The following is a 25388-nucleotide window of genomic DNA, read 5'->3' as shown; positions in this document are numbered from 1 at the left end:
TGGCTTTACTTGTGATTCTCCTATCTCAGCCTCCTGAGCTGCTGGGATTACAGGCATGTGCCACTGCACCCAGCCTGGTTAACTCTTCTCTTGTTACTGTAGCTCTGTAGTATAATTTGAAGTCAAGAATTAGGATGCCTCCAGCATTGCTTTTTTGGCTTAGAATTGCTTTGGCTATTCTGGGTCTTTTGATGCCTTTTTTTTTTTTTTTTGAATGGACGATTGAACCCAGAGAGTCTTTACCACTGAGCTACATTACATCCCCAGCCCTTTTTATTTTTTATTTTGAGAGCGTCTCACTAAGTTGCTGCGCTGTTCTTAAACTTGCGATGCCCTCCTGTCTCAGCCTCCCAAGCCATTGGGAGTAAGGGTGTTTGCCACTGTGCCCAGCTGGGTCTTTTATTCTTCAGAATGAATTTTAGGACTGTTGAGTTCTGTCAAGAATGTCATTGGTATCTTGAGGGGATTGCACTGACTCTGTATATTGCTTTTGGTAGTATGGCCTTTTTGACAGTATTAATTCTGCCTATCTGTGAACAGGAGAAGTCTTCTATCTTAGGTTGTCTTCAGTTTCTTTCTTCAGTGTTCTATAGTTTTTGTTGTAGACGTCTTTCATGTTCTTGAATAGATTTATTCCTAGTTTTTTTTTTTAAGGCTATTATGAATGGGATTTTATTTCTGATTTCTTTCAGCAGATTCAATATTGTTATGTAGGAAAGCTACTCATTTTTGTGTGTTGATTTTGTAATCTGCTCTTTGGTGAATTTGTTTATTAACTCTAGCAGTCTTTTGGTTGAGCTTTTTGGATCCTCTAAATATAGGATTAGAGCATCTGCAAACAGTAATAATTTGGCTTCTTCCTTTCCTATTTGTATCCCTTTTATTTCCTTCTGTCATTTAATTGTTCTGATTAGAATTTATACTCCTGTATTAAATAGGAGTGGTGAGAATGGACATCTTTGGTCCCTGATTTTCAAGAAATGTTTTTAGTTTTCCCCCATTTGCTATAATGTTGGCTTTTTTTTTTTTGTAGATAGCTTTTATGGTATTGAGGAAGGTTCTTTTTATCCCTAGTTTCTTCAGTGTTTTTTTGTTTGTTTTAATTGCGAATGGGTACTGAAGGCTTTCTATGCACCTATCAAGATGACTAAGTATTTCTTTTTACGTGATGAATTTAATTTATTGATTTGTTTATGTTAAGTCATAGTTGCATCTCTGGGATAAAACCAGCTTGGTTATGATGTACATTCTTCTTACTTTGTCGTTGAAAATTATTTGCTAATATTTTATTAAGGATTTTTGCATCTAAGTTATCAGTGATATTTATATGTAGTTTTCTTTACTTGATGTGTCCTTATCTGGTTTTAGTATGAGTGTGAAACTAGCTTGATGGAATGAATTTAAGTGTTCTATCCCTTCCTGCCTCATGGAATTATTTGAGGTTCATTGGCATTCGTTTTTCTTTAAAAATTTTGTAGAATTCAGCTAAGAATCCATCTGGTCTTGGACCTTTCTTTTTGGAAGTCTTTTACTACTACTTCTCTCTCATTGCTAGTTATTGGTCTTTTGAGTTTTCTGTCTTCTTGATTCAGTTTTGGCAGGTTGTATATATCTATATATATCCAATTCTTCTAGGCTACCCAGTTTATTGGAGAATAGTTTCTAATGTTCCTCAAGATTTCTGTGATGTCTTTGTGATTTCTCCTTTTTTATCTCTAATTTTATTAATTTGGATCTTCTTTCTTTTGGTTGGTTTTGCTAGGGGATGATCAGTCTTGTTTATCTTCTTAGGCTGAATTCATCTTGAATTCTCTTTTTTTTAATTGTTTTAGTTGAACATGGACACAATACCATTATTTTGCTTATTTATTTACTTTATGTTGTGCTGAGGATCAAACTCAGTGCCTCATGTGTGCAAGGCAAGCACTCTTCCACTGAGCCATAATCCCAGCCCCCTGCGTTCTCTTCTTATAGTTCTTAATTTTACATTGAAATTCATAATTTGAACTTGTCAAACATAAGCATAATTATTTATCTGGAGTACCTGTGGATCTTTATCAACTTTATTTTGATTCTCATTCTTGTCTTTTTGTACTTGATTATAAAGTGTTTGAAAAAGTAAGTAATTTGGGACCTGTAATATTGTAATCTTCCTCCAGAGTAATTTGGGACCTGTAATATTGTTATCTTAGCTGGGCTTCTAGAAACTGTGCTTCTAGAAGTTGAAACCCCAAAACTGCAAAAGCACACTGCTCAGCCATTTGCTTTCTCTTTTGGAACTGGTAAAATAACCCAAGGGAAAACTTTTCCAAAATTAGCCTTGCTTCTCTGGATTTCTGTATTCTTGTGTACCTTGACTTAGTAATTCTTTACTCTTGTCATATGCTCTTAATATTCCCAAGGGATTTTATTTTTTTTCCTGGATAGTTGGTTCAAATTATTTGGTCTATTCTGGAAATGAAAGTCTTCATCATACAACCTCTTAAAAAGTAGTCATTACTACAGTGTTCCCCAGCCCTACTAATAAAATATTCCCAAGAGGCAGCATGGGAATAGTGAAAACACTGCAGGCTTGCTCACTTAAGCCTGTGTTTTGGGTCCTGACCCCACATTTACCAACTGTTATCTTTCTCTACCCATTTCTGGGATTCTCAGTGGCCTTTACTTTTGTATATATCATCAATCTCCTAAAGTGACTAAGACTATGAATTAAAATGTTAAGTACCTAAGCATACCAGCACATGGTACAAGTGCTTAAATATGAACTACCCACTATTCTCTTCTCTTACTCCTACTTCTAGACTACACCATAATATTTATATTGTTCAAAGTTTGAACTTCTACCTCCTTTTTATTTCCTTCAGGTGATTCTAGTCACAAGATTCCTATTTCAAACTTTGAATTGGGGCATGACCAAGCAACTGTATTACAAAACCTGTATAGATTTATTCATCCAAACCCAGGGAACTGGCCACCTATCTACTGCAAGGTAATTTCCAGTTAATAGTTCATAAGGTATCCATTTAGATACCGGAACATCCACAGAAAGCACCTAGAAAAAGAATTCTTGTCTGTGTATTAACTGTGTGTGTGAAATTAATTCTGAGTAGTTTCAGAGTGATTAATATATAATTCCTTTTCTTTTAAATTTCACTGATTTGGGAGAGATTTTGAAGACTATAAAGCTGAATATATTTTCATTTGGATAGATAACATATTTTCTGAGCTCTTCCTTTTGAAATATCTGCTGTGTCTTTTTAACCTGAAGAATGGATGCTGTATTCTGAACATCTATTATTCCACACAAGATTATCTTTCACAGAAAGTCTAATGTAGCATCCTCCCCTTTTTTGTAATACTGAGAGAAAACTATATTATTTATTTTATCTGAATTCTTCTAGGCTAGGAGTCAGAGAAATTGGGTTTTAACTTTTGTACTTATTAATCATGAGCAGATTATATAATATTTTCCTTCTTAATAGTTTTATGTGTTTGCGTATCCTAAGTCTCACTTTGTTAGCATTGCTATGTAAATGTAACTGGTGAGTAATAACAATAGTTTTTTTCTAATGTATGTCACTTTTTTTTAATAGTTCTCATTTAGTTATCAAATTTTTCAGTCTTTATTCCCTATATCTCCCCCCACCCATTTGAGAGGATTAATTAATTAAAAGCAACTTAAGGTAGGCATACAATATAAATAATTTTTTTTCCCCTTGTCCAGTCTGATGATAGAGCCAGAGTCAATTGGTGTTTGAAACGAATGGCACGAGCATTAGGTAAGTAAAACTATGGGTCACTGCAGAAGTGTGTTATAGTACCTGTTTCCATTTTGATACACACCTTCACTAATTGTGTTTTTTTCTTTACATATGGAAGAATTCAGGCAAGATCTAGAACTTCTCACTGTAGAGGATCTTGTAGTAGGGATCTACCAGCAAAAATTTCTCAAGGAGCCCTCAAAGACCTGGGTTCGAAGCCTCCTAGATGTGGCCATGTGGGATTATTCTAGCAACACAAGGTATTAATAGTGATTTTAATAAGAAAGTTACTTTGGCTTTTTTACTGAATTATATTTTCTTAGAATTGGTATTTTTTTTCTGAGAACATATGGTAGGGCTAGTTGTTTTTGCCTTTTTGAGCAATTTTTTCTATGAGACTTTGTATTGTATTTTTTTGAACATAAGACTCCATTGATTATAAGATACATTGTTACTTTGTGTACCACTAAAAACAAATGGAACTGCCAAATAAACTGACTGTTCTCTCTTATCACTTAGAGTTTCTGTACAATGAAAAGAATGTTTTTAAATTTATTAGATTTCTTTTTTACTGCATGAAACATTTTTGTGCTTACTGATAAAGGAACATGTAAAATGAATACATTGTCTGAAGCATTTTTTTATTTTGAAATAATCTCAGATTCACTGAGAAAGTTGCAAGAATAGTAACACACACCATTCTCTGATTTCCTGGTTAACATTTTAGTACATTCTCATTACAGTTTTGTCTCTACACACTTTTCATAAACCACTTGAGAGTAAGTTGCTGTCATCATGATTCTTTTCACCTAAATACTTCCATGTGTTTCCTAAGAATAAGAACATTTCTCTTACATTACCATAGTACAGTTACAAAATCAGGATATTGCCAAAGACACTGCCTAATCTGAAGACCATATTCATGGTCTCAACGGTTTAGAGAGTGTTAGGTTTCCATAGTGTCTGGAGCAAAAAACCAAAAATCAAGCCAGAGTACAATCCAAGAACACAAATAGTACGTTGTCTCTTTCAAAGCTTCTTTAATCTGTAACAGTTCCTTAGTTTTTTCTTTAACTTTCATGATCTTGACATTTTTTGAGAGTACAATCCAGTTGTTTTATAGAATGTCTCCCAGTTTGAGTTGGTCTGTTTTTCTTCATTGTTAGTTTAAGGTTATGCATTTCAGGCAGGAATACTACAAAAATGGTGCTGTGTCTTCTCAGTGTGCCATTATGTGGCAGTATGATGCCAGTTTGTCTCATTCCTGATGATCATGATAACTTTGTTATTTCTTTAAAATAGTGTCAGAGTTCTTTCTTGAAAAGTTACTGTTTTGTACCTTATTAATAAATATTTTGCCAGGAAATGCTGTGAGATTAGATCACTATTTTGCTGCTCGAATTTTCATATCCATTGATGATTTAGTCTAAATCATTTACTACTATGTGAAATAGTGGTTTTTCTAGTTTGATTATTTCTTTTGCATTTTTTAGTTGAAATTCTGTAAGAAAGAGCTTTTCTTTTTCACTCTTTTTTTTTTTTTAATATATTGACGTTAGCATGGACTCATGGATTCCTGTTTTATTCGGTGGAATCTAATCTGTTATTACAGTAATTTATTTTTATGCTCAAATTGTTCCATATATGGCCAGTGGGAAGTCCTTTAAAGCAGTGGTTTTGTTTTTTGTTTTTGTTTTTGTTTATGGCACTTAGAGTGAGCCACATCCCCAACCCCTCCTCACCTTTTTCCTTTTGGAGATAGAGTCTCACTAAATTGCTGAGGCTTGCTTTGAACTTGGAGTCCTCCTGCCTCAGCTTCCCAAGCCACCGGGATCACAGGCATGTGCCATTGCGCCCAGCTTCAAACAGTGGTTTCTGTGTCCTGACATTGACTCTTCATTCTTCAGGTGTTTTTAATTTCTGGCACTTTATTTTCCAGACTCACTTTGTAATCTGCTCCACCCTGAATTAGCTGTGATTCCAACCATCTGTGGTTCCTTATTCACTAATGATGGCATTGAGGGTTAGGATCTGGGTGCTAGGTGTGCTGTTGATTCCTTACTAGAATGTCATTGATTCTAGGTCTTAGTGCAGACAGTCAGGAAGTGTGTGTGTGTGTGTGTTCACACACACCCTCCATGTACACGCATCTCTTCTCTTTTTTCTCTGTATCTTGCTATGAGTTTGTACTGAACCTAAGTTCCAATGCAGTACGATAGAGTTGTGTCGCATTTTCTTATTTTTGTACTTCCTTTCTCTTGAAAGTGAGAAACCTGGATCTCATATTTTTACTTCCTTGTTCGATCCTAGAATGCATTGAAAGTAGGTTCAGAGTTAAATGGGGCACTGTTATAAAACAAAAGAAATGGCAATTATGATTTGTTTATAATTGTCAGATGGCATGGAGTCAAAGTAATGTTCAGAAGTTATTTGAGTTATTTTGTTTTCCACTTCAGTGTAGTTAAATTATGTGTTTGAAATAAGTTCATTTGCTTGTTTATATTCTGTGTTTTTGTTGATTTAGTTATTGTTTGAAATTGTGAAGTATGACCATTTTTCAAACAAGATATATGCAGATGTGTCACTTCAGGCCATCTCCATAACTTAAAACTGGACTCTTTATAGTGCTGAGTTGTATCCAAGGACAGGGATGTCTTGCCATTGGTCAAATCTACTTTTGTGTCTTTCAGATACATTTGAAATTTTTCCCACACAGATTGTGTATATCTGGAATTGACAGATTTTTTTTGGGGGGTGGGAGCATTTTCTTGATAACTGTTTTTGCTATGAAAATGAGTTTGTTTAGGCTTTCTAATTCTAATGGAATAAATTTTGATAAATTGTAATTTTGTAGGAAATTGTGCATTTTATGTAGAATTCTAGGTGTATTTGTTTACAGGTTTGCAAAGAAGGTATTCTTTAAAAAATTTTAAATTTCTCTTGTTTCATTGGTTATCTTATTTCTTGTATATCTGTGCCATCTTGTTTTTACTTAAGCCAGTGTGTGTGGTCTAGATCTGTTTTGTTTTGTTTTTTTTTCTCATTTTCAGCTTTTGTTCTCTGTACTCTGTAGTTCTTTTTCTACTTTGGGGGTCAAAATTTAATTCACTCCTCTTGTTTGGTTTTTATTGTATTTCATCATTGTTTTCAGTGGATCCCATTGATTCTGAAATGCAGTATTTTCATGGGTCATTTTTAACAAGTTCTTTAATTTTCATGACAAAGCTTTTAAATGTCCAGATAAGCCTTTCTGAGTTTTGTTTCTGTTAGTAAATTATGTTGCTTTTGCATTATGATCAAAGAGTGTTTTCTGTAACATTAGTAATTTTATGGAGTCACTTGGCCTTAGGTTTGGGGAGTTTGTTTTTGCTTAGTATATAATCAATTTTTTGTGGCTTGTTGTATGGGCATGTGAGAATATGTGTTATTTTTCAGGTCACAGCATTGCTGTATGTTCATAAGGTCTGCATTGATTATTGTGTTAGTCAGCTTTCTGTTACCGTGAAATACCTGAAATGATCAACTTATAAAGAGTAAAGCTTTATTTTGGCTCACAGTTTGGGGGGCTCCAATCCATGAGGGCTTTTGAACCTGTGTTGAGAGTGAATGGTGGTGGGAGTAGTGGGGAAGTGAGAGGGGAAGAAACTTGGCTCACAGTCCTTGGAGGCCACACCCCCAGGAACTTGGTGACCTCCCTCTTGACTCTACCTCTTGAGCACCACACTGGACATCAGGACTTCATTAGTACAGAGACCTTTGTGGGCATGTTCCAGATCCAAACTATAGCAGTTATGTTGTTTGGATTTTCTTATTGTTTTACTTTGACTTATCCTATTGCTCTATCTTGTACTGAGAGTGGCATTTTTTCAGTCTCATGTAATTACTGTGTTTCTGTGTCTCATTATATCTTTTGTAGTTTTGGCTAGTTGCTATGTTTTTTGGTGCCTGTACATAAAAAGTTCGCTGAACTTTGGTGTTAGTGGATTGATGAAAGGCTCACGGGAATAGTAAGAGGAAACTGTTTCCTATGATACTTTAGGCACATTAGTAAGGAAATGCTTTGCATAGGAGGGGCCTGTCACTGAGCTCTATAACATAGTAAGATTCTAATGTATGATATTTTACAAGGGAGTTTGGTTGCAGTGAACTCTAGTAGCTGATTCAAACCTGCTAATATAAATGAAGAGGACTCATTTCAAACACTGCTCTGAGACATATGTTAAGAAGACTGTAGTTGGTAATAAAATTTTGAAAAATGTCTCTTAACTCTAGGACTAAGGGGCAAGTTTATATTGGTGAAATGAATGCAGCTAGACAAAGCAAGTATTTATTATTATCTTTATGTTATTATCTTTATGCTTCCTGTAAGAATTCCTGTTGGATTAATTCACTGTCTAACCTACTGATGAAAACAGGTGTATCCTTTACTTAACCAACTAATATTTATTGAGCATATCCTTGGTGCCAGGCAGTTATGCTACTCACTGTGCTTACGGTGCAAAAAGTAATATGAGCCTGGTGCATTGGTGCACACTTGCAATCCCGCAGCTCGAGAGTCTGAGACAGGAGGATCATGAGTTCAAAGCCAGCCTCAGCAAAAGCAAGGCACTAAGCAACTCAGTGAGACCCTGTCTCTAAATAAAATACAAAATAAGGCTAGAGATGTGACTCGGTGGTTGAGTGCCCCCAAGTTCAATCCCTGGCACCCAAAAAAGGAAATTAATGTGATCCCTGCCTTTGTGAAGCTACCAGTTAAATGGGAAAAGGACATGGGTTAGTGGTTTTGAAATGGTAATTCTAGCTTATGGTAAGTGCTAAAAAAAATCAACAGGATACTCTTAACAGATGTTTGGACTGCTTTATAAAATGGTCCAAAAAAGCTGAGAACTGAAGCAGGAGAAAGATGAAATGAGGAGGGGCTCAAGGCCTTGTTAGCCATAGGAAGGAATTTTGTCAAATAGTGAAGGGTGGTAGGTTAGGTTTCTACAAGATGTCAGGGTGTTTCATGATTGTATTGGAAGGACACAATGAAATATGGAGCCTGTGATGGTTAGATAACCAGGCAAGCAGTGACTTGGCTTAGATAGGTGACATCAGAGATGGAGGGGAATAGGCTGATTTCACATTGTTTAAAAGTAGGCCTTCCTGGTGGCCTGGGCACAGGGAGAGAGAACTGAAAGAAAAAATGGCAGATGACATAGAGAGGAGCACATTTAATACATTCGGAGACACTGGTGAGGATCAGATGGACCCTGCAGCATGCAGATGAGATCACCTAGACAGAAGGCAGAAAGAGAAGATGATTCAGCACAGCTCTAACCAGTTCTGACATGTTAAAGGGGGCAGAGGCTGAGTTTTTGAGACTGTAGTATCTCTCTGTACAGTTGTGTGATGTTAGGAAAGTTCTCATAGCCATCATCAGTGTTAATTGAGGGGATCCTGAATGCAGTAACTGCAGATTTCCTTGAGTTACTCTTTGAGCCCTCTATTTGTTTTCGTTCCCTGGATTAGTTCATTTGGGGGAGTTGTAAGTTGCGGTCTGTTCTGGATGTTTTCATGTTGCAGGCTTTCCTTCAAGTGTGATTGTTCCTGGTTATGTTCATTATTAGAAATGAGGCTTCAAAGCCAAGTAAATATCCATTGTGTTCAGTAGGGATATCAACTGACTAGGCTTGGTTGTAAGGAAATTAGACAAGCAAGCTTGATAATAAATTAGAGGTAGAATCCTAGTTGCCAGAATATAGAGACTTTGCTTTAGGGTTTCAGCAACCACTTTTGCTGCCTGGTTCTCCAAGTTTAGTTTGTTCACCCCTTTGCCTGGAGTTGGAGAGGTCCTCTATTCTTCGTACAGAAGTTCAGCCTCAGTTCTTACCTCTGTTCTGTGGAGAGGGACATGTCCTCTTGAGAGTCCAGTGCCTCTAATAGATAGATCTTCTCCTGTTGCTTTCTCTGTTAGCACTGAAGGATATCAGTTACTGGTCTTCATTTTTCATGAATTTGTTAAATCTCTTCATCTCTTCCATGGAGATTTTTTCCCCTTTTTTGTTAAATGAATACATGTTATCTTTTTTTGGACTGGTAATTGAACCCAGGAGTGCTTTACCACTGAGCTACATTCCCCGCCCTTTTTTATATTTATATATTGTTTATGTATCTATTTGTCTTATTTATTTTTTACCTTATTTAGATTGGTAGGTATTGGGGATTAAACCCGGGGATGCTCTACCACTTATAAACATTCCCAGTTATTTTTATTTTTAGACATGGTCTCCATGAGTTGTCTAAGCTGCCCTTGAACTTGTGATCCTCCTGCCTCAACCTCCCAAGTAGCTGGAAGTACAGGCATATGCCACTGCACCCAGCTTGCCATTTATATTCATTGTCATTTTCAGAGGGTCTCAGAAACAATAGGAAATAATTTTGTACATGTATTTAATTCACAACCTTAAACTAGAAGCCCCAGCAATAGTAGTATTCAGAGAAGTAGTTTGTTTTGACATTGTTTTCTTTAGTCCAGTTTAATGACTTTAGTCCAGTTTTTATATTTAACAAAAATTTGAGTAGTTCTTGTGTACATAATGCATTAAACTAAATTCTGAGGGAAGTGTGAAGAAGTGACATGACCATCCCTGCCCTCTGCCTTTTGCCTCATAGGAGCAGTAGGCTGTGAAGACACCATGCTGATGCCCCATTTTCTGGTGATGATAGAAATGAGAGAGAAATCACTTTATATGAGTTTAAAAACTCTGAAATGCTATATGGAATTAATGTTTGATTTGGTTCCTCTGGAAAGATGGGTAAAATTTTTATGAGCAGAGATTTCAGTTAAAAGGAAGATTTTTCCATAAGGTTCAGAAATTACCTGAACAGTGACTTCAGAGTGAAGAAGCACAGAGATGGTTGAAGAAAAACCAGTGTGTCCTTTTGACTAGAGCGTTACATAGCTATAGCTGAATGGTTCTGAAGGCAGGATTGGCCTTGAAAAGTGTAAGGAATCATAACCCTGAAACAGGAGGGCAAGAGAACACCAGGACTGTCAACGGCTCTGGTGGAGGGAAACAGTATGGGGGATTTAGGAGGAAGCTGTGAGCCTACTCAGAAGATGTGAGACACTGTGGCCTGATGTTAGAATTTTGGAGTGGACATTCATAAAGGAAACATCTGAGACAGGGTACAATAGGAGCTAGATTGGAGGCTGCCCAGCAAGTATTAATAGCTTAACAAAGTACATAGCCAATCTGATTTTCAACAGATTTATAGAGTGAACTTTATTAGAAGAACACTCATTTTTAGGGAATGGGTATGATTTGGAAGTAGGAAATCACAGATCACAACAATGCTGTTTTTAAATACTTATTTTTTCAGTTGTAGTTGGATATCTTTTTAATTAATTAATTTATTTTTTATGTGGTGCTGAGGATTGAACCCAGGGCCTCGCCCATGCTAGGTGAGCGGTCTACCACTGAGCCATAACTCCAGCCCCAACAATGCTATTTTTAGTAGCAGTACAATAGCAGATTGAAGATGTTTTCCCCTGGGGTCAGTATTTTGTAAGTTTGGTTGGTTGGTTTTAATCCTTGAATATGTTGTTAGTTTTTCAATTTCATTTCAGTTCTGATCTCCAGTTCTAATCCTTCATTTCAGTTCTGCCCTCTCATTGCCTAAAAATGTGTTTATGAGGTAGATACTCTTGGGCCTCAAGTTCTAGACAAGGATCAAAACCAGTTAGAAATTAAAAGTTACTTAATTCTGTATGGTTGCATACAAACTTAGGTTTAGTTTTTTACTTAAGTTTAGGATTTGGAGGTTTATGAAGAACATATCCTGGATCACGTTTCTTTGGAAATAGTGGGGGAGTTTTAACCTTATTTTAGATAAGACTTTCATTCTGTTAAATAACTCATCAGTGTGAATGCATATCACTGACACTTTATATTTACTGCAGAGCATGTTTGCAATTTGAGATGAATATTCTTGCTAAGTTTACTCCAGTTTTGCATTATGCAAATAATGCTGTTCTGAATCTCAAAAGACTGTGTACTCAATGAAAAGACCCGCAGGTTTTGTAGTGGTACTCATCAAGTAACATTGTGTTGAATCACACAACTTATTTATTCACTTCCTCTCCAGCATTACCTCCTGAGGTCTCCACTCAAACATCGCCACCTCAGTGAGCCCCTTCCTAATGTTTATATCATCCCTTCTTACTTTTTCCTCCTTAGGCTGTATCATTATAACTTAATATCTAATTTACTATGTATTATGCTTGCATATTTTGGTTAGTCTCCCCACTAAAAAGTAAATTTTGTGTTATCTACTTCTTTCAACACTGTATCCCTAGTGCCTAGAACAATGACTGGCAAATAGTGTGCGCTCAATAAATGTTAAATGAATACGTGTTATCTTTAGTCACTGCTGTGCCTCTGGAACACCCTTTTTATTTCTGTTTAGGGTTATGTGTAATTTGTATAGTATCCTGACTCTGCATCAAATGAGATAAAATCTGGGTTTTTTAAAAAAAATCTATTGTGTATTAAATTTAGAAACCTTAATCTTTGAGTAATAGTGTGAGTTTTTCTTAAATTATTTCAGCTAGGCAAGCTAGAAGTCTGGCATGTGAAGACCCTTCAGCAGTGCTGCTTCAGTGAGGATATTAAGGTCCATTTTTTTGTACAGGTGCAAGTGGCATGAAGAAAATGACATTCTCTTCTGTGCTTTAGCTGTTTGCAAGAGGATGGCGTAAGTTGGGGAAGGAGTTTCTTCATAATGCTGCTTTTTGTGCTGAGTTCCTTGGTGTCCATTTTGCTTACTCTTGGGCAGGTGGGTGGGTCTGTTCACCCACCTTACTATATTTTTGTTAAAAAGAAAAGGTGGTTGTTCATGTTACTTCTGTCCTACCGCCCACGTCACTACTCACCGACACATTTTAGTAAATCTTCAGAAGCCTGCACTGAAACCTTTCCTCCTCGGAGTCCTGAGTGCTGAAGGACAGCACTTCCTTGTGGAGGTGCTCCAAAAGATAGACCTTTCCTCTCTTCTCGTAGTGAAAGCACCTTATAGTGAGTCCCGGATCTCGGGGGGTTCTGCTAGTCTCTTCACTTAGCAGGCAGTCGTGAGTTCTGAGGATTAACTGTTCCTGGTTTTAGTTTTATATCTGCTTCTGCCCTCTCATTGCCCTAAACATTAGAGAATCCTGGTCATCTTTAACCTCATTCCCATTCCTTCATAACACCTAAAATAGAACCTGGCAATCAGAAGATTGCTTACCCAGTAATAATCTTTTATGATATGAATTTTACTGCCTATTTCCAACTTATTTCTAAATCTCTAAATTTTCTTTTCCCCCCGCAATAAGAAGCAGTGTCTCTCAGATGCTTGCTTTTTGAGAATTTTAAAATATGAATGCTTTCATAGTGAATTGGATGAGAGTAATATAGTGGGTTTTTTGTCTTACTTCATTTTAAAGGTACTGCATCAGCAATTCCCTGGCCACTCTCTTTGGAATCCAGCTTACAGGAGCTCATATACCACTACAAGATTATGAGACCAGCAATAGTGTGACACCCAAAATGGTTGTGTTGGATGCAGGGCGTTACCAGGTAAGGACCCTAGGCTACCAGAAAAACCTAGATCTTTTGACTTCTTTGAGGAAAGTCTGTTTACCCTTTTGTTTCTAAATAAACTGACTTTCCTCTCGGGACGCTGCTTCTGTTAGTCTTCTCAAATGATGACATCATCCTCCCCTTCCTTCATCATGGGCTTGCATTTGAAGTAGTTGACCTTGATTTCAGCTTCCAGACTTCTTCATTCCTTCTCCCTAAAACCTATAGGCTTTGACTCTCATGCTGTCTAGGCAAGAGTACCTGACAACCCTTTTTGGATTCAGTATACACTTAAGTTGGTCCTCATTCTTAGAGCAACACTGGCTTGGGAAAACAGTTTTCCTGTCAAACTTCTTTGAGTTTCCCCATAGGTAATCTTTTCAGCTACCTGACCTCTGAATTTCTGAACTTCCCTTCCTCCAGTGTCTTCCACCATGGAAGTTTCCATTCCTGGGATCAGACCCTAGACCCCAAAGGTATTTTCTTCATAATCTCAATTTCAGACATGATCCTCTGTGACTGTCTTCCTCTGGTACTCTAGTGCCAATGATTATTTGACATATGTAGTTACTTATACAATTACTTATGCCTGCACGGTTGTACATGCCTTTGGACCATGCATTGCACAACCCCAGGGCACCTTTCACACATATGAAGATGCAGCCTCATTACCTCCTTCTGTCCCACCTTAGGTTCCCTGGTCTGTCACTTATTCCTTGCATTCATTGTCAGCTCCATTAGGCCTCTTTTCTTAATCATACTTGGTTGACAGAAACAACCCTGATTAACTCTTCCTGCCCTGTGGAGCTACGTGAGACTGGAAATAAACCAGTATGCTGACTGGTCTTTCTTCATTTTCATTATCACCAACCTCAAGAGGGCCATTGATATTGCCTGGCTATTATCCATGCCTCTAGTTTGGTTGCTCTCTCACTCTCCTTGACATTCTTGTATCTTCCATCACCTCTTCTCTAGCTGACCCTGATGACTCCTCTTCAACTCTAAGAAAATAGAAGCAATCAGGAGAAATTTTCCACCTATTCCTACCACCCCTGCTAGCTGCACCCACCACGTCCTCTGCTTTCATTCCTGTATTAATGAGTGGATTGTCTGTTTTCTATCTAAAACCAATCTGTTTATATATTAGATCTCATTCTCTTACTAATCAAGGACATAACACAGTAACTTATTCTTATTTCTTGTATCGTGAGGGTTTCCCTCTGTTCTGAATCTTATTGGCCAACAACCTCATCTTTAAAAAAAAAAAAAAAAAAGAACTACTGGGCACAGTGGCGCATGCCTGCAATCCAGTGACTCTGGAGGCTGAGACAGGAGGATCTTGACTACAAAGCCAGCCTTAGCAACTTAGTGGAGCACTTAGAAACTCGAGGAGACCCTGTCTCTAAATTAAAATACCAAAAAAAAAAAAAAAAAAAAAGGGCTGGGGATGTGGCTCAGTGGTTAAGTACCCCTAAGTTCAATCACCAGTACCAAAAAAAAAGGACCCTGTAATTCCTAATGTCCCTCCAGAGTACCCTATATCTCTCCTTCCCTTTGCAGCAAAAGCTGATAGACACAGGAAAACTATTTGAGTCTTAGTTTGCATTTGTAAAGAGTCATTTGAAGTAGACCATCCAATATTTGATAAGAAATAAACATTTCCCCCCACCCCTGGTATTTTCCTGTTACTTTACAGAAGCTAAGGGTTGAGAGTCCAGGATTCTCTCATTTCAACTCTTCTAATCAGGAACAAAGGTCAAACACAGCCACTGGTAAGCATCTTAAATTTTATAAGAATGTACATTACAGAGGTTTTAGGGCCTTAAAGCTTACTAAGGTCCCAGCTTACTAAGCATCAGATGTTCCTAGATAAGCTTTAGTATATAGGAAGCTTGTTGAATTAGGTGTTTTGCTTGGCATTAGTGCCTTATACAATTTGATATGTACATTTTTTTATCACTTTCATGGAGTATAACTTATTCCTCAGACTTTTGTTCAGGGTATTAGAAAAAAAGATTGTAGCCACTATGGTTGTATAATTTTGATGTGGTGATATATCTTTTGGGAGATGAGAAACTTTAAAAGCTAGTAAACATGAAATTTCAAGTGGTGCTTGAAGAACTTCAATTAGGATTTTGTGCTCTAAAAACAAAAGGGAACATTTTTCTGCCTTTTCCTTTACATAGAATTTCTTCTTTTCATTATCTATTTAAATAAGGCTTAGGGGCCTACAGTAGGATGAGAGTCAGCAATTAAAGTAGTCTTTAGAGAAAAATCACTACATTTCCTTTTATTATATTTTCAATATCCTAGGTGATTACCCATCTGGGGTGAAAATTTCAGGCCAAAACAGCAGTGTTCGAGGAAGAGGGATTACCCGCTTACTAGAAAGCATTTCCAATTCCTCCAGCAATATCCACAAATTCTCCAACTGTGAGACCTCACTCTCACCTTACATGTCCCAAAAAGACGGGTATAAATCTTTCTCTTCTTTGTCTTAATGATGGTACTTTTTTCAGTTTCTGGAAAAATAACAGGCCCAACTTCCCTTCTGACTACAGTCGTATTAAACACATAGATCACATCAATGATAAATGTCACTACTCTAAAGACTATGTAATTTGTAAGGAAACTCTGTTTCATAGATTAAAAATAATTGTGGTTGGAAAAGATCTTGGCATTCCTGCTTTTTTCCTTTTGAAGCTTATTCTGTTTTCTGATGGTATGGTGGGCATGCCGTTGAAGTTCAGTATTCTATAAGAACTGTGCTTTAGGGACTGTTATAAATTAGTAATTCTCTCCCCTGCAATAAAGGTATTTTGAGTATTAATCTGTTTCTTCCTATTATGAAATATAAGAACCTTATACTGGAGATCTTGAGGCCATTTGCATTGCAGATACCTAAGAAATTTAGATTTTAACAAAAAATAAAGTTGTGCTACTTTAAAAAGTTTTTGAAATAAGCTTACTCTGGCAAAAGGAGTCATTTGAAGATGAGAATTCAAAAGGAGAAAAATTATGTAAATTAATCACCTGGCTGGATAATGACTGAATTCTAGGATTTGGGGCCACAGAACTCAAGGAAATATCATACTGTATCAGGTGTCTACCCAGTGACTGAACCCTGCTGGCTGACGTTCTTAACCTAGTGTGGAGTATTAAGTAGTCCCAGAGGAGGAACACAGAATTTTGTTTCCTTTGGAACCAGAGCCAAGACTATACTTAACATAGGCAGAAACAGCATTCTTTCTTAGGACTGTCCAACCTGAGACCTTGGTCCCTCTGATTACACAGAATCACTTAAGGTGTGTCATGAGACTCTGAAGGGAAAAGGTTTTTCTTTATACATATAATTCTCCTTTACTAACTATTGAGTACTGACTTAGTGGATGTTTTATGTTTATCATCTTGTGAAATCCTTATCAACCACTCTGAAGGAGATACAAAACAATAGCACTATCAGCAGCCCTCAAGTTGCACAGCTGTTAAGGAAATGAAATGTTGTTCCTAACCGGGTCATTCTGATTCCAGATACCATGCTCCTGACATACCATCCTGCCCTCTAACTTCCTTTCCCCGACTCCATGTCTAATACCAGAGGTTTGAATAAGAAACAGTAGACTGTGTTTCTAGTAACAGGGGTTTTTTTTCTCTAAAAACTTCATATTCAAGCTTTGGAATCATTTTATCTATTAAAAATCAGCATAATAATAATTGGGTTTCCTGAGGAAGAGGAAGGAAGGTCTAACATTATAATTTAGCCCCCTAGCCATGTTTTCTTTCATTTGTAGAGAGAAAAAAAGGATAAAAAGGGATCTTATGAAAGTAGAAGGGAGACGAGTTGGGTAGAGGAAGGGGATCTGAAGAGGAAGGAGAGGAGGAACTAAGGAGTGAACTTGACCAAATTATGTTATGCACGTGTACAAATCCCACAATGATGCATTATTATGTACCATGAAAAAAAATTTAAAATATGCTTAACACAAATTACAAGGATACTACTGGAATGGTATCATCAAAAAATGGAAAATAAGAATGTGGAGAAATTTGAATCCTCAAATATTGCTGATAGGAATGTAAAAATGATACTGTTGCTATGGAAACCAATTTGGTAATTCCTCAAAAAAATTTAAACTTGCAGTAACCATATCATTCAGCAAGTCCATTCCTAGGTTTATACCCAGGAAAACTGAAAATGTTTTCCTGCAGAACCTTGGACATGATAGCCCCCAAATGGATATGACCCCAGTGCCCATTAACTAATAGATTGGTAAAGAAAATGTGGTATATTTATACAAGGGAATCATCATTCAGCTGTGAAAATGGAGTGCTACATGTACAACGTGGATGAACCTTGGAGACATTATGATAAGTGAAAGAAGCCAGACACACATGACCACATACTGTATGATTCTGTGTGCATATGAATTTTCCAGAAAGGACAAATCCATGAAGACTAGATTTGTGGTTGCCAGGGGGTGATGAGGAGTTACTGGATACAGGGTTTCTTTGGAGTATGTTGGTAATGTTCTGGAATTAAATAACGATGATGGTTCTAAAACCTTGTCATTGTATTGAAACCACGTCATCGTATTCTTAGTGAGTTGTAAAGTATGTGAATGCTCAGGAAAGGTGCTATGTGGAAGTCAGAGTAGTGGGACAGAGAAAGATTCCCCATTTGTGATGGACAGAATCCCAGGTTGATCTGGAGCAATTTTGTAGAGAGATTAAAATTAAAAGAGTGAGAAAGTTTCAGAATAGACGAAGTGAGGAGAGGGGAATTTAAAGAATAGCACTTGTTAAAATATGTATTTGAAATGAAGTAGTACATTTGAAGAATTTTAAGAATTTTTCCCTGATTGAAAGAAACCTGGATGCTTGTGCAGGAGAGGTGAAAGAGAAAAAGTACATCAAGCCAAACTGTTTGCTTTTGTGCTGATAAAACAAAGCCAGGAAACAGGTTTCAAGGTAGAGTACTAAAGCTGGATGCTGCTGCATTCCTGTAATCCCAGCCACTCAGTAGGCTGCAGAAGGAGGAGCACAAGTTCCAGTCCAGCCTGAGCAGCCTTTTGAGACTTGTATCAAAATAAAAAAATTTTAAAGGTCTGGAGAGTTGAGTTCAGTGGTAGAACACCCTTGGGTTCAATTCCCAATAACCTTCCCACCCACCCCCCAAAAATGAAAAAAGTCACAAGCACTGTCTACTTTTCCTCTCCCAAAATAACTGAAAATAATACATATGACAGTACAGCCCACACTGAGGAACAAAGTAGATTGAGAAATTCCTAGTAGAAAGGGCCTGCTGAGAGCCAAGTGGCATAAGTAAGAGAAAAACCGTAACAAGGACCTGCTGTCTGTAGCTTTATCTTTTTCAGGATAAAGAAGATCTTCAGGAGAAGATCCTTGAAAATAATTATTAGAGACGGGAATAAATTGCCTACAAAAGGCAGTTGATAATCAGATTGACCTCAGGATTCTTGTCAGCCAAACTGGTTGTAAGAAGACAAAGCAGTAATATCTTCAGAAGTTTAAGGAAGTTAGAAGTCTGCAGGCAAACTTTAGAGATGTTGTATGTTTGGTTCTAGATCACTGCATAAAGTAAATATGTGGCCATATTGCAAATTACATGGACTTTGGTTTCCCAGTCCATATAAACTTACGCTTATGCTAGACTAAATGTGTGATAGCATTGGGTGTTTTTTAAAAAAAAAAAAAAACTACATGGCTGAATTTAAAAATACTTGATTACTTAAAAATGCCAGTATCGGGCTGGGGATGGGGCTCAAGCGGTAGCGCGCTCACTTGTCTTGCGTGCAGCCCGGGTTCGATCCTCAGCACCACATACAAAGATGTTGTGTCCGCCGAGAACTAAAAAAATAAATATTTTTTTAAAATGCCAGTATCATCCGAGCCTTCAGGGAGTCTGTCTTTTGCTAGTGGAGGGTCTTGCCTTGATGTTGACGGCTGCTGATGAGTGCGATGACTGCTGAAGGTTAAGTTGGATATAGCAATTTCTTAAAAATTTGGCACATCAGTTGGTCCTTTCATGAAAGAACTCTCATGGGATGCTGTTACCCCTTTACCCACCGTGTTCACTTTCTGTCACTGTGACAAAGTACCTGAGAAGATCAAAGAAGGAAAGGTTATTTTGGATCATAGTTTCATAGGTTTCAGGCCATTTTTCTGTGGGGACTGTGGTGAGGCAGAACATTGTGGCAGGGAGCATGTGCTGGAGTGCAGCTGCTTATCTTATGGCAGCCAGGAAGCAAAGAGAGCAAAAGGGGGCCAAAACCAGGATATTCCATTCAAAGCCATGCCCCAAATGATCTACTACCTCCAACTAGGCCCACCTCTTATGGTTGTACCACCACCCAGCAGGCCATCAAGCTATAGTGGAAACAATTCATTCATGAGGTTAAAGCCTTCGTGATACAGTCACCTCCAGAGACCCCACCTCTGAACACTGCTGCAGTGGGACCAAGCCATCAACACATCAGCTTTTGGGGGACATTTCAGATTCAGATTCTAACACAGTAGAACTCCTTTCATAACTGGAGTTGATCCTCTGAAACACTGCCACTGCTTTATCCACTAAGTTGATATTCTTAGTCTTTGGTTATCTCAGCAGTGTTTCCCGGTATCTTCACCAGGAGTAGATTCCATCTCAAGAAACACTGTCTTTGCTCTTAAGAAGCAACCCCTCGTCCATTAAAATTTTATCATGAAATTGTAGAATTATGTCACATATTCAGGCTCCACTTCTGATTCTAGTTCTTTTGCTGTTTTTGCCACATCAAGTTACTTCCTCACTGAAGTCTTGAGACCCTGAAAGTCAACCACAAGGGTTGCAACCAACTCCTTCCAAACTTCCTGGGTGTTGGTATTTTAGGGTCATCTAGAATAGTGAATCCTTCCCAGAAGATTTTCCATCAGAGGAATCACTTTGTGTGGCAGCTATAACTTTATAAAAGGGACTTCCTAAGACTTGAAAGTAAAAGTTACTCTGACCCATGGGCTGTAGAGCAGATGTGGTGTTAGTAGGCATCAAAACAGCATTAGTCTTGAACCTCTCAGAGGTCTTGCATGACCAGGTGCATTGTCAGAAATTTTTTTCCTCCTGAGCAGTAGATCTTAAAGTGTTGAGTAAACCATGTTGTAAACAGATGTACTGTCATCCCCGTGTTGTCCCATTTATGGGGCACAGGCAGAGGAGGATTAAGGGCCTAGGATTTTCAGTGAGCACTGGCTTCAACTTGTCATCAGCAACACTATCTCCTAACTTAAAAGAGTCAGTCTGTTCTTTGAAACCAGGCCTTGAGTTCTCTAGCTATGAAAATCCTAGATGGCATCATCTTCCAAAACAGGGCTCTTTTATCTGTTGAAACCTGCTGTGAGTGTGGCTGGACCTGGTGGGTAACTCAGTGCCACTTGCACACCAGCACTTGCTCTATCATGCTGTGGAGATGTTGCTTCTTCTTTCACCATTGAGAGTTCTGTACAGAATCTGACTCTGGCAGATAAATGATGTGTGAATATTTTCTGCCATTTTGGGGTTGTCTTTTCACTTAAAGGAAAGTGTCAGTACACAGTTTTGTCCCTGTGTGAACATCGTAGAGTGTGCTTACATGAAGTTGGTTATGTCACTAGTTAATCTGAGGCTACTATCATATCATCATATACATGGTCCATCATTGACCGAAATGCCATTTTTGTAGCACATGACCATAAAAACATTTAAAGCTTATCACTTACAGGCTCTTTTCTGAAAGAATTGCTAAAGGATGTTCTTCAGAAGAAAAATGAATAAAATACAAGAAGTTAATTGGTAAAACATGCTGTCTAACTCACAGATTGGCAAGCCATGAAGCTCTGGCCAAAGCTGACCTGCCCCATTTTTTGCCAACAGTTTAATGGAGATATAGCCACACCAATTGTTTAAGTATAATCCATGGTTAATTTTACACTATAACAGCAGAATTGAGTAATGACAATTTTATGTCCTGTGAAACCTGAATATTTACTATATGGGCCTTGACTATTTAAACCAGTTCAGTTCCCAGTCTAAATTATTAGTGTTGAAGTGTACTTAAAAATAACATTCTAGTGAATAAAGAAACTGTGGTACATATACACAATGGAATATTAATATTACTCAGCATTAAAAGAGAATAAAATAATGACATTTTCAGGTAAATGGATGGAATTGGAGAATATCATGCTAAGCGAAGTAAGCCAATCCTCAAAACCCAAAGGCCCAATGTTCTCTCTCTGATAATGGATGCTGATTCATAATGGGGGCTGGGAATAGGAAGAATGGAGGAACTTCAACTGGGCAAAGGGGAGGGAGGGAAGGAGAAGGGGGCATGGGGCCAGGAAAGGTGGTGGAATGAGATGGACTTCATTACCCTAGGTACATGTATAACTGCACATATGGTATGACACTACATTGTGTCCAACCAGAGAAATGAAAGGTTATGCTCCATTTGTGTACAGAGAATCGAAATGCATTCTGCTGTCATACATACCTAATTAGAACAAATAAATAAATAATATATATTTAAAAAATGGCATTCTGGGGCTGGGGAGATAACTCGGGGTAGAGCGCTTGCCTAGCCTGTACGAGGCCCTAGGTTCATCCCCAGTACCCACCCCACCCAGTGACTCTGGAGGCTTTGACAGGAGGGTCACAAGTTGTAGGCCAGCCTGGGCAACCCTGTCTCAAATGTAAAGGTCTGGGTATGTAGCTCAGTGGTAAAACACCCCTGAATTCAGTCCCCAGAACTAGATAAAACTAGAATCCTTGACTCTGTCTGAAGGAGAGGTATGACAGACAGAGAACGGGGAGCTGGAGCCTGAGTCTTTGCCCTCTCAGGGGCTGAAAATGGTGCCAGGCTGGTGACCTGTTCTGGACACTGTCAAAAATGGGCAACAGTCCTCTAAAGGAATATTTCCTCCCTTGGTCTCTAGGATTCCTGGAGATCAGCATCAAAACAGTAAGCTTGTTAAGCCTGGGAAGTGTGACAGAAGGTGGAGATCCCAAGGGCAGTGTCCACAGACAGCAGTTGCCCCAGAGGACTGTCGCACTGGGGCTGTGGGTGAGAAGCTGGGACTTCAGGTATGAAGTGTCCGCACAGTCCACAAAGAGCAAGCTGTGACTGCTTAAGCAAGAATGTTTGAAGAAACAAAGGAACTTCTAGGAACAAAATACATATAATTGTTCCTGAAGTGACAAAACCCTCAATGAAAATTTATATCTGAAAAGAAAATTACTGCCTTGGAAGGTTATTTTAAAGAAATTACCTAGAATATAGGGAAAAAAAAAAGTCTAAGGAAAAAAAGGAAGTCTAATTGGAATCCCTACAGAGAAGCATGAAGGGAGAAAGGATGAGTAGAAGTATTTACAGGAATAATGACTTAAATTTTTAAGAAGTGAAAATCATGAATCTTCAGGATAAATAAATCTAGAGAAAGTGAAGGGAAAACAGAACATGGTAGATCTGGGAAGCAGCTGGAGTCAGACTGCAGACTTCCGGCAGCAGCTGGGCAGCCACAGCATGTGGAGAAGGACTTCACAACTTGTGTGAGAAAATAATTGTCAAACTAAACTTTTGAACCCAGTATAATATATTTGAAGAGAGGGGATAAACTAAATGTGGATTAAACAGAATGATAGATTTAATGAAATTGTGGATTTAACGAAAGTTTGCCGTCATTAAACTTACAATAAAGGACTTTAAGAGAATATTATTCCAAAACAGTCAAATGTGAGATGATATGGCAGGGATATCAGCAAATGTGAATCCAGACAGATTATTTGTATCAAAATTATACTGAGACTTTATTCCACTTTAGAAAATAAAGGTAGAAGGATCCTGTGTGCTTGTCCAGTAAATTGTGAGATTTTATGCCCTTAACTTTTTGCAAGGGAAAAATAAATAAATAAATAAATAAAAAGCCACCCTGAAACGTTCAATGCAGCCCCTGTTGGCTGCCACCTTAGGATTTTATTCACCCACTACAGCAGTTTGAAGAATCTAAAATGTCCATTTCACCATTTAAGATGATAGACAAGAGGACAATTTAAATAAAATTGGCTTCTGGGGAGCTGAGAGGCAAATCTGCCAGCAGGTTCCAAGGAGAATCTAGCATTTGTACTAGAACTCGCTAAAAATAGCGTGCATTTCTGCGTCCTGCTGGCACACCCTGGTGTTCAGCACAGCTACCTGAACGTTGGACAGGTCACAGAGGAGGCTGGCAAGCACTTAAGAGGCCTCTAACTAATGACCTCAGACCCTGACTCTACCAAATGCTGTCAACACCCTTTTTCAACTTTTCTCATTTTCTGGGACCTGTTTTTAACCTCCCCCCAACCAAAACAAAATGTCAGAGGCCACAGTGCTCTGAACACGACTTGAGCACAAGGTGAGAAGCTCCTTCTAGTGCCAATGAAGTATATTTAAACAATGACGCCAAGTCCTTGTCCTGGAGCTGTGGCCCTGGAGGGCCACAGAACCCACCATCCCAGTGTGGGTCTGAGGAGCTGGGAGCCAGAGGGTGCAGACTGTCACCTCACAGGGGCAGGCTGGCCTGGTGTGGACACCTGCTCTACATATACCCCCACTCTGCAACATCCCCAATTCCACGAACCTCTCGCTTCCCAACAAATGGGTATAAAACAAGTGGGGCAGAGCTGAATGGGATTGTAGGGCTAGCCAGTAGCATGGCACTTTCCCAAGCCCTGATGAGCATGAATTTGGACCAATGGTGTTGACCCAAGTGTAGAGAAGCCCCTCGACTAGCACATTCAGGTGGCAACCTCTGTCAGGCTCACCTGTTGTCCTTGTGAGAGTTCTCTATTTTCTAATTTTATTTGTTCATTTTAGAAATACATTCTGCTGTTCTTCACACTTGAATAAATCCTGCTCTTTCCACCCTTGGATTCTGTTGTCTGGTTTGTAAGACAAGAACCCAGGGAAAAGTTGGCGGTGAGCAATGGTGGCTGTGGCAACAGTGGTGGGCATGGCCCACCATCTAGAGCTCCTACCCTGAGAGCCGTAACACACACTCAATAGCAGAGGAAGAAGCTGGCTCTTCCAGGTGCCACACTTTGAGCTGATGCCACCTGCCAGGAGAAGAGGAGAATGGAGTTTGGTCTCAAAGTCTGGCTTCACTAGGACATTGTTGAGTGGTAGAGCACCTGCTGGTATGGGGAGGTTCTGGGTTCAGTCTCAGTACCTTAAAAAAATAGAGAAATAGACACACATAAAAACATAAGTTCTCACTCCTGCCTAATGATTCTCCAGCCCAGCCCAGGACAATTGTCCTCTGCCTCAGAGCATGTCACATTTTCCATCTTGTAGTAAAGCTGTGTATGTATATTTTGTCTCCCCAGTATAGGGACAAAAGATATTTATAGAAGTGTAGGATAGGTATTTCTGTAGTTCAAATTCAGAAGTTAAAAAGGGTAAACAGAAACTCTTAAGCATGACACCATTGTCCCAGAGTACCCAATTCCTTTTCCCCCAGACTACCAATGGGACCAGTTTCTTCGAAATTATTGATGTAAAATAATAACTTTAAAGGAAATAAGAAAATAGTTTACTTTGAGCCAAATATCAGTGTGACCATGGCCTTGAAACACAGATTCAAGTTAGTTTGGATGACGTTCCACTGTGAAAGAGGTGACATGAACTTTCATAGTCACAGAATAAAAAGTCATGAGTCAGTGTACTTACTAGATACACCGGTGAGGTCCTCCAGCAGGCGAACCCCAGTGAGATGGCGCAGTCTCCTCCACAGGGTTCAGGTGTCTCAGCTTTGAGGTTGGTGGAGGCTAGAGGTGTTTCAAGCTTAGCAATACATTCTGAGAGTTTTTTCTGTAAGTCACAAGGGTGTCAGATACAGAGGTTGATAAGAAGTGACTGTTAAAAGGGACAAAAGTAGCCCAAGATAACTTTGGCTCCCGATCTACACCACACCTCTGACGTTCCACTTAGCCAAGGCACACGTCTGTAGGGTCTTTGGT

At 38.5% G+C, this 25388-nt stretch overlaps 1 protein-coding gene across 3 annotated transcripts in view; it reads left to right on the top strand.

The window, feature by feature from the left end:
* Positions 1–25388, top strand: part of Mael (maelstrom spermatogenic transposon silencer) — a 36870-nt gene that overhangs the window by 8667 nt on the left and 2815 nt on the right. The window contains exons 6-12 of one of the 3 annotated variants that reach the window (XM_027922852.2): positions 2865–2989; positions 3725–3779; positions 3880–4021; positions 12438–12500; positions 13228–13360; positions 15060–15135; positions 15677–16035. In XM_027922852.2, coding sequence (XP_027778653.2) covers positions 2865–2989; positions 3725–3779; positions 3880–4021; positions 12438–12500; positions 13228–13360; positions 15060–15135; positions 15677–15864 — 782 coding nt within the window. In that variant the 3' untranslated portion in view covers positions 15865–16035. Of the gene's footprint in view, positions 1–2864; positions 2990–3724; positions 3780–3879; positions 4022–12437; positions 12501–13227; positions 13361–15059; positions 15136–15676; positions 16036–22330; positions 22395–25388 lie in introns of those variants that run through there. The other 2 variants (XM_071619766.1, XM_071619765.1) reach the window with 2 other exon arrangements.

Source organism: Marmota flaviventris, chromosome 12 (genome assembly GCF_047511675.1).
Source record: "Marmota flaviventris isolate mMarFla1 chromosome 12, mMarFla1.hap1, whole genome shotgun sequence".
NCBI lineage: Eukaryota > Metazoa > Chordata > Mammalia > Rodentia > Sciuridae > Marmota > Marmota flaviventris.
Note: the sequence above shows the minus strand (reverse complement) of the source record. Positions and strands in the feature narration are given on the sequence as shown.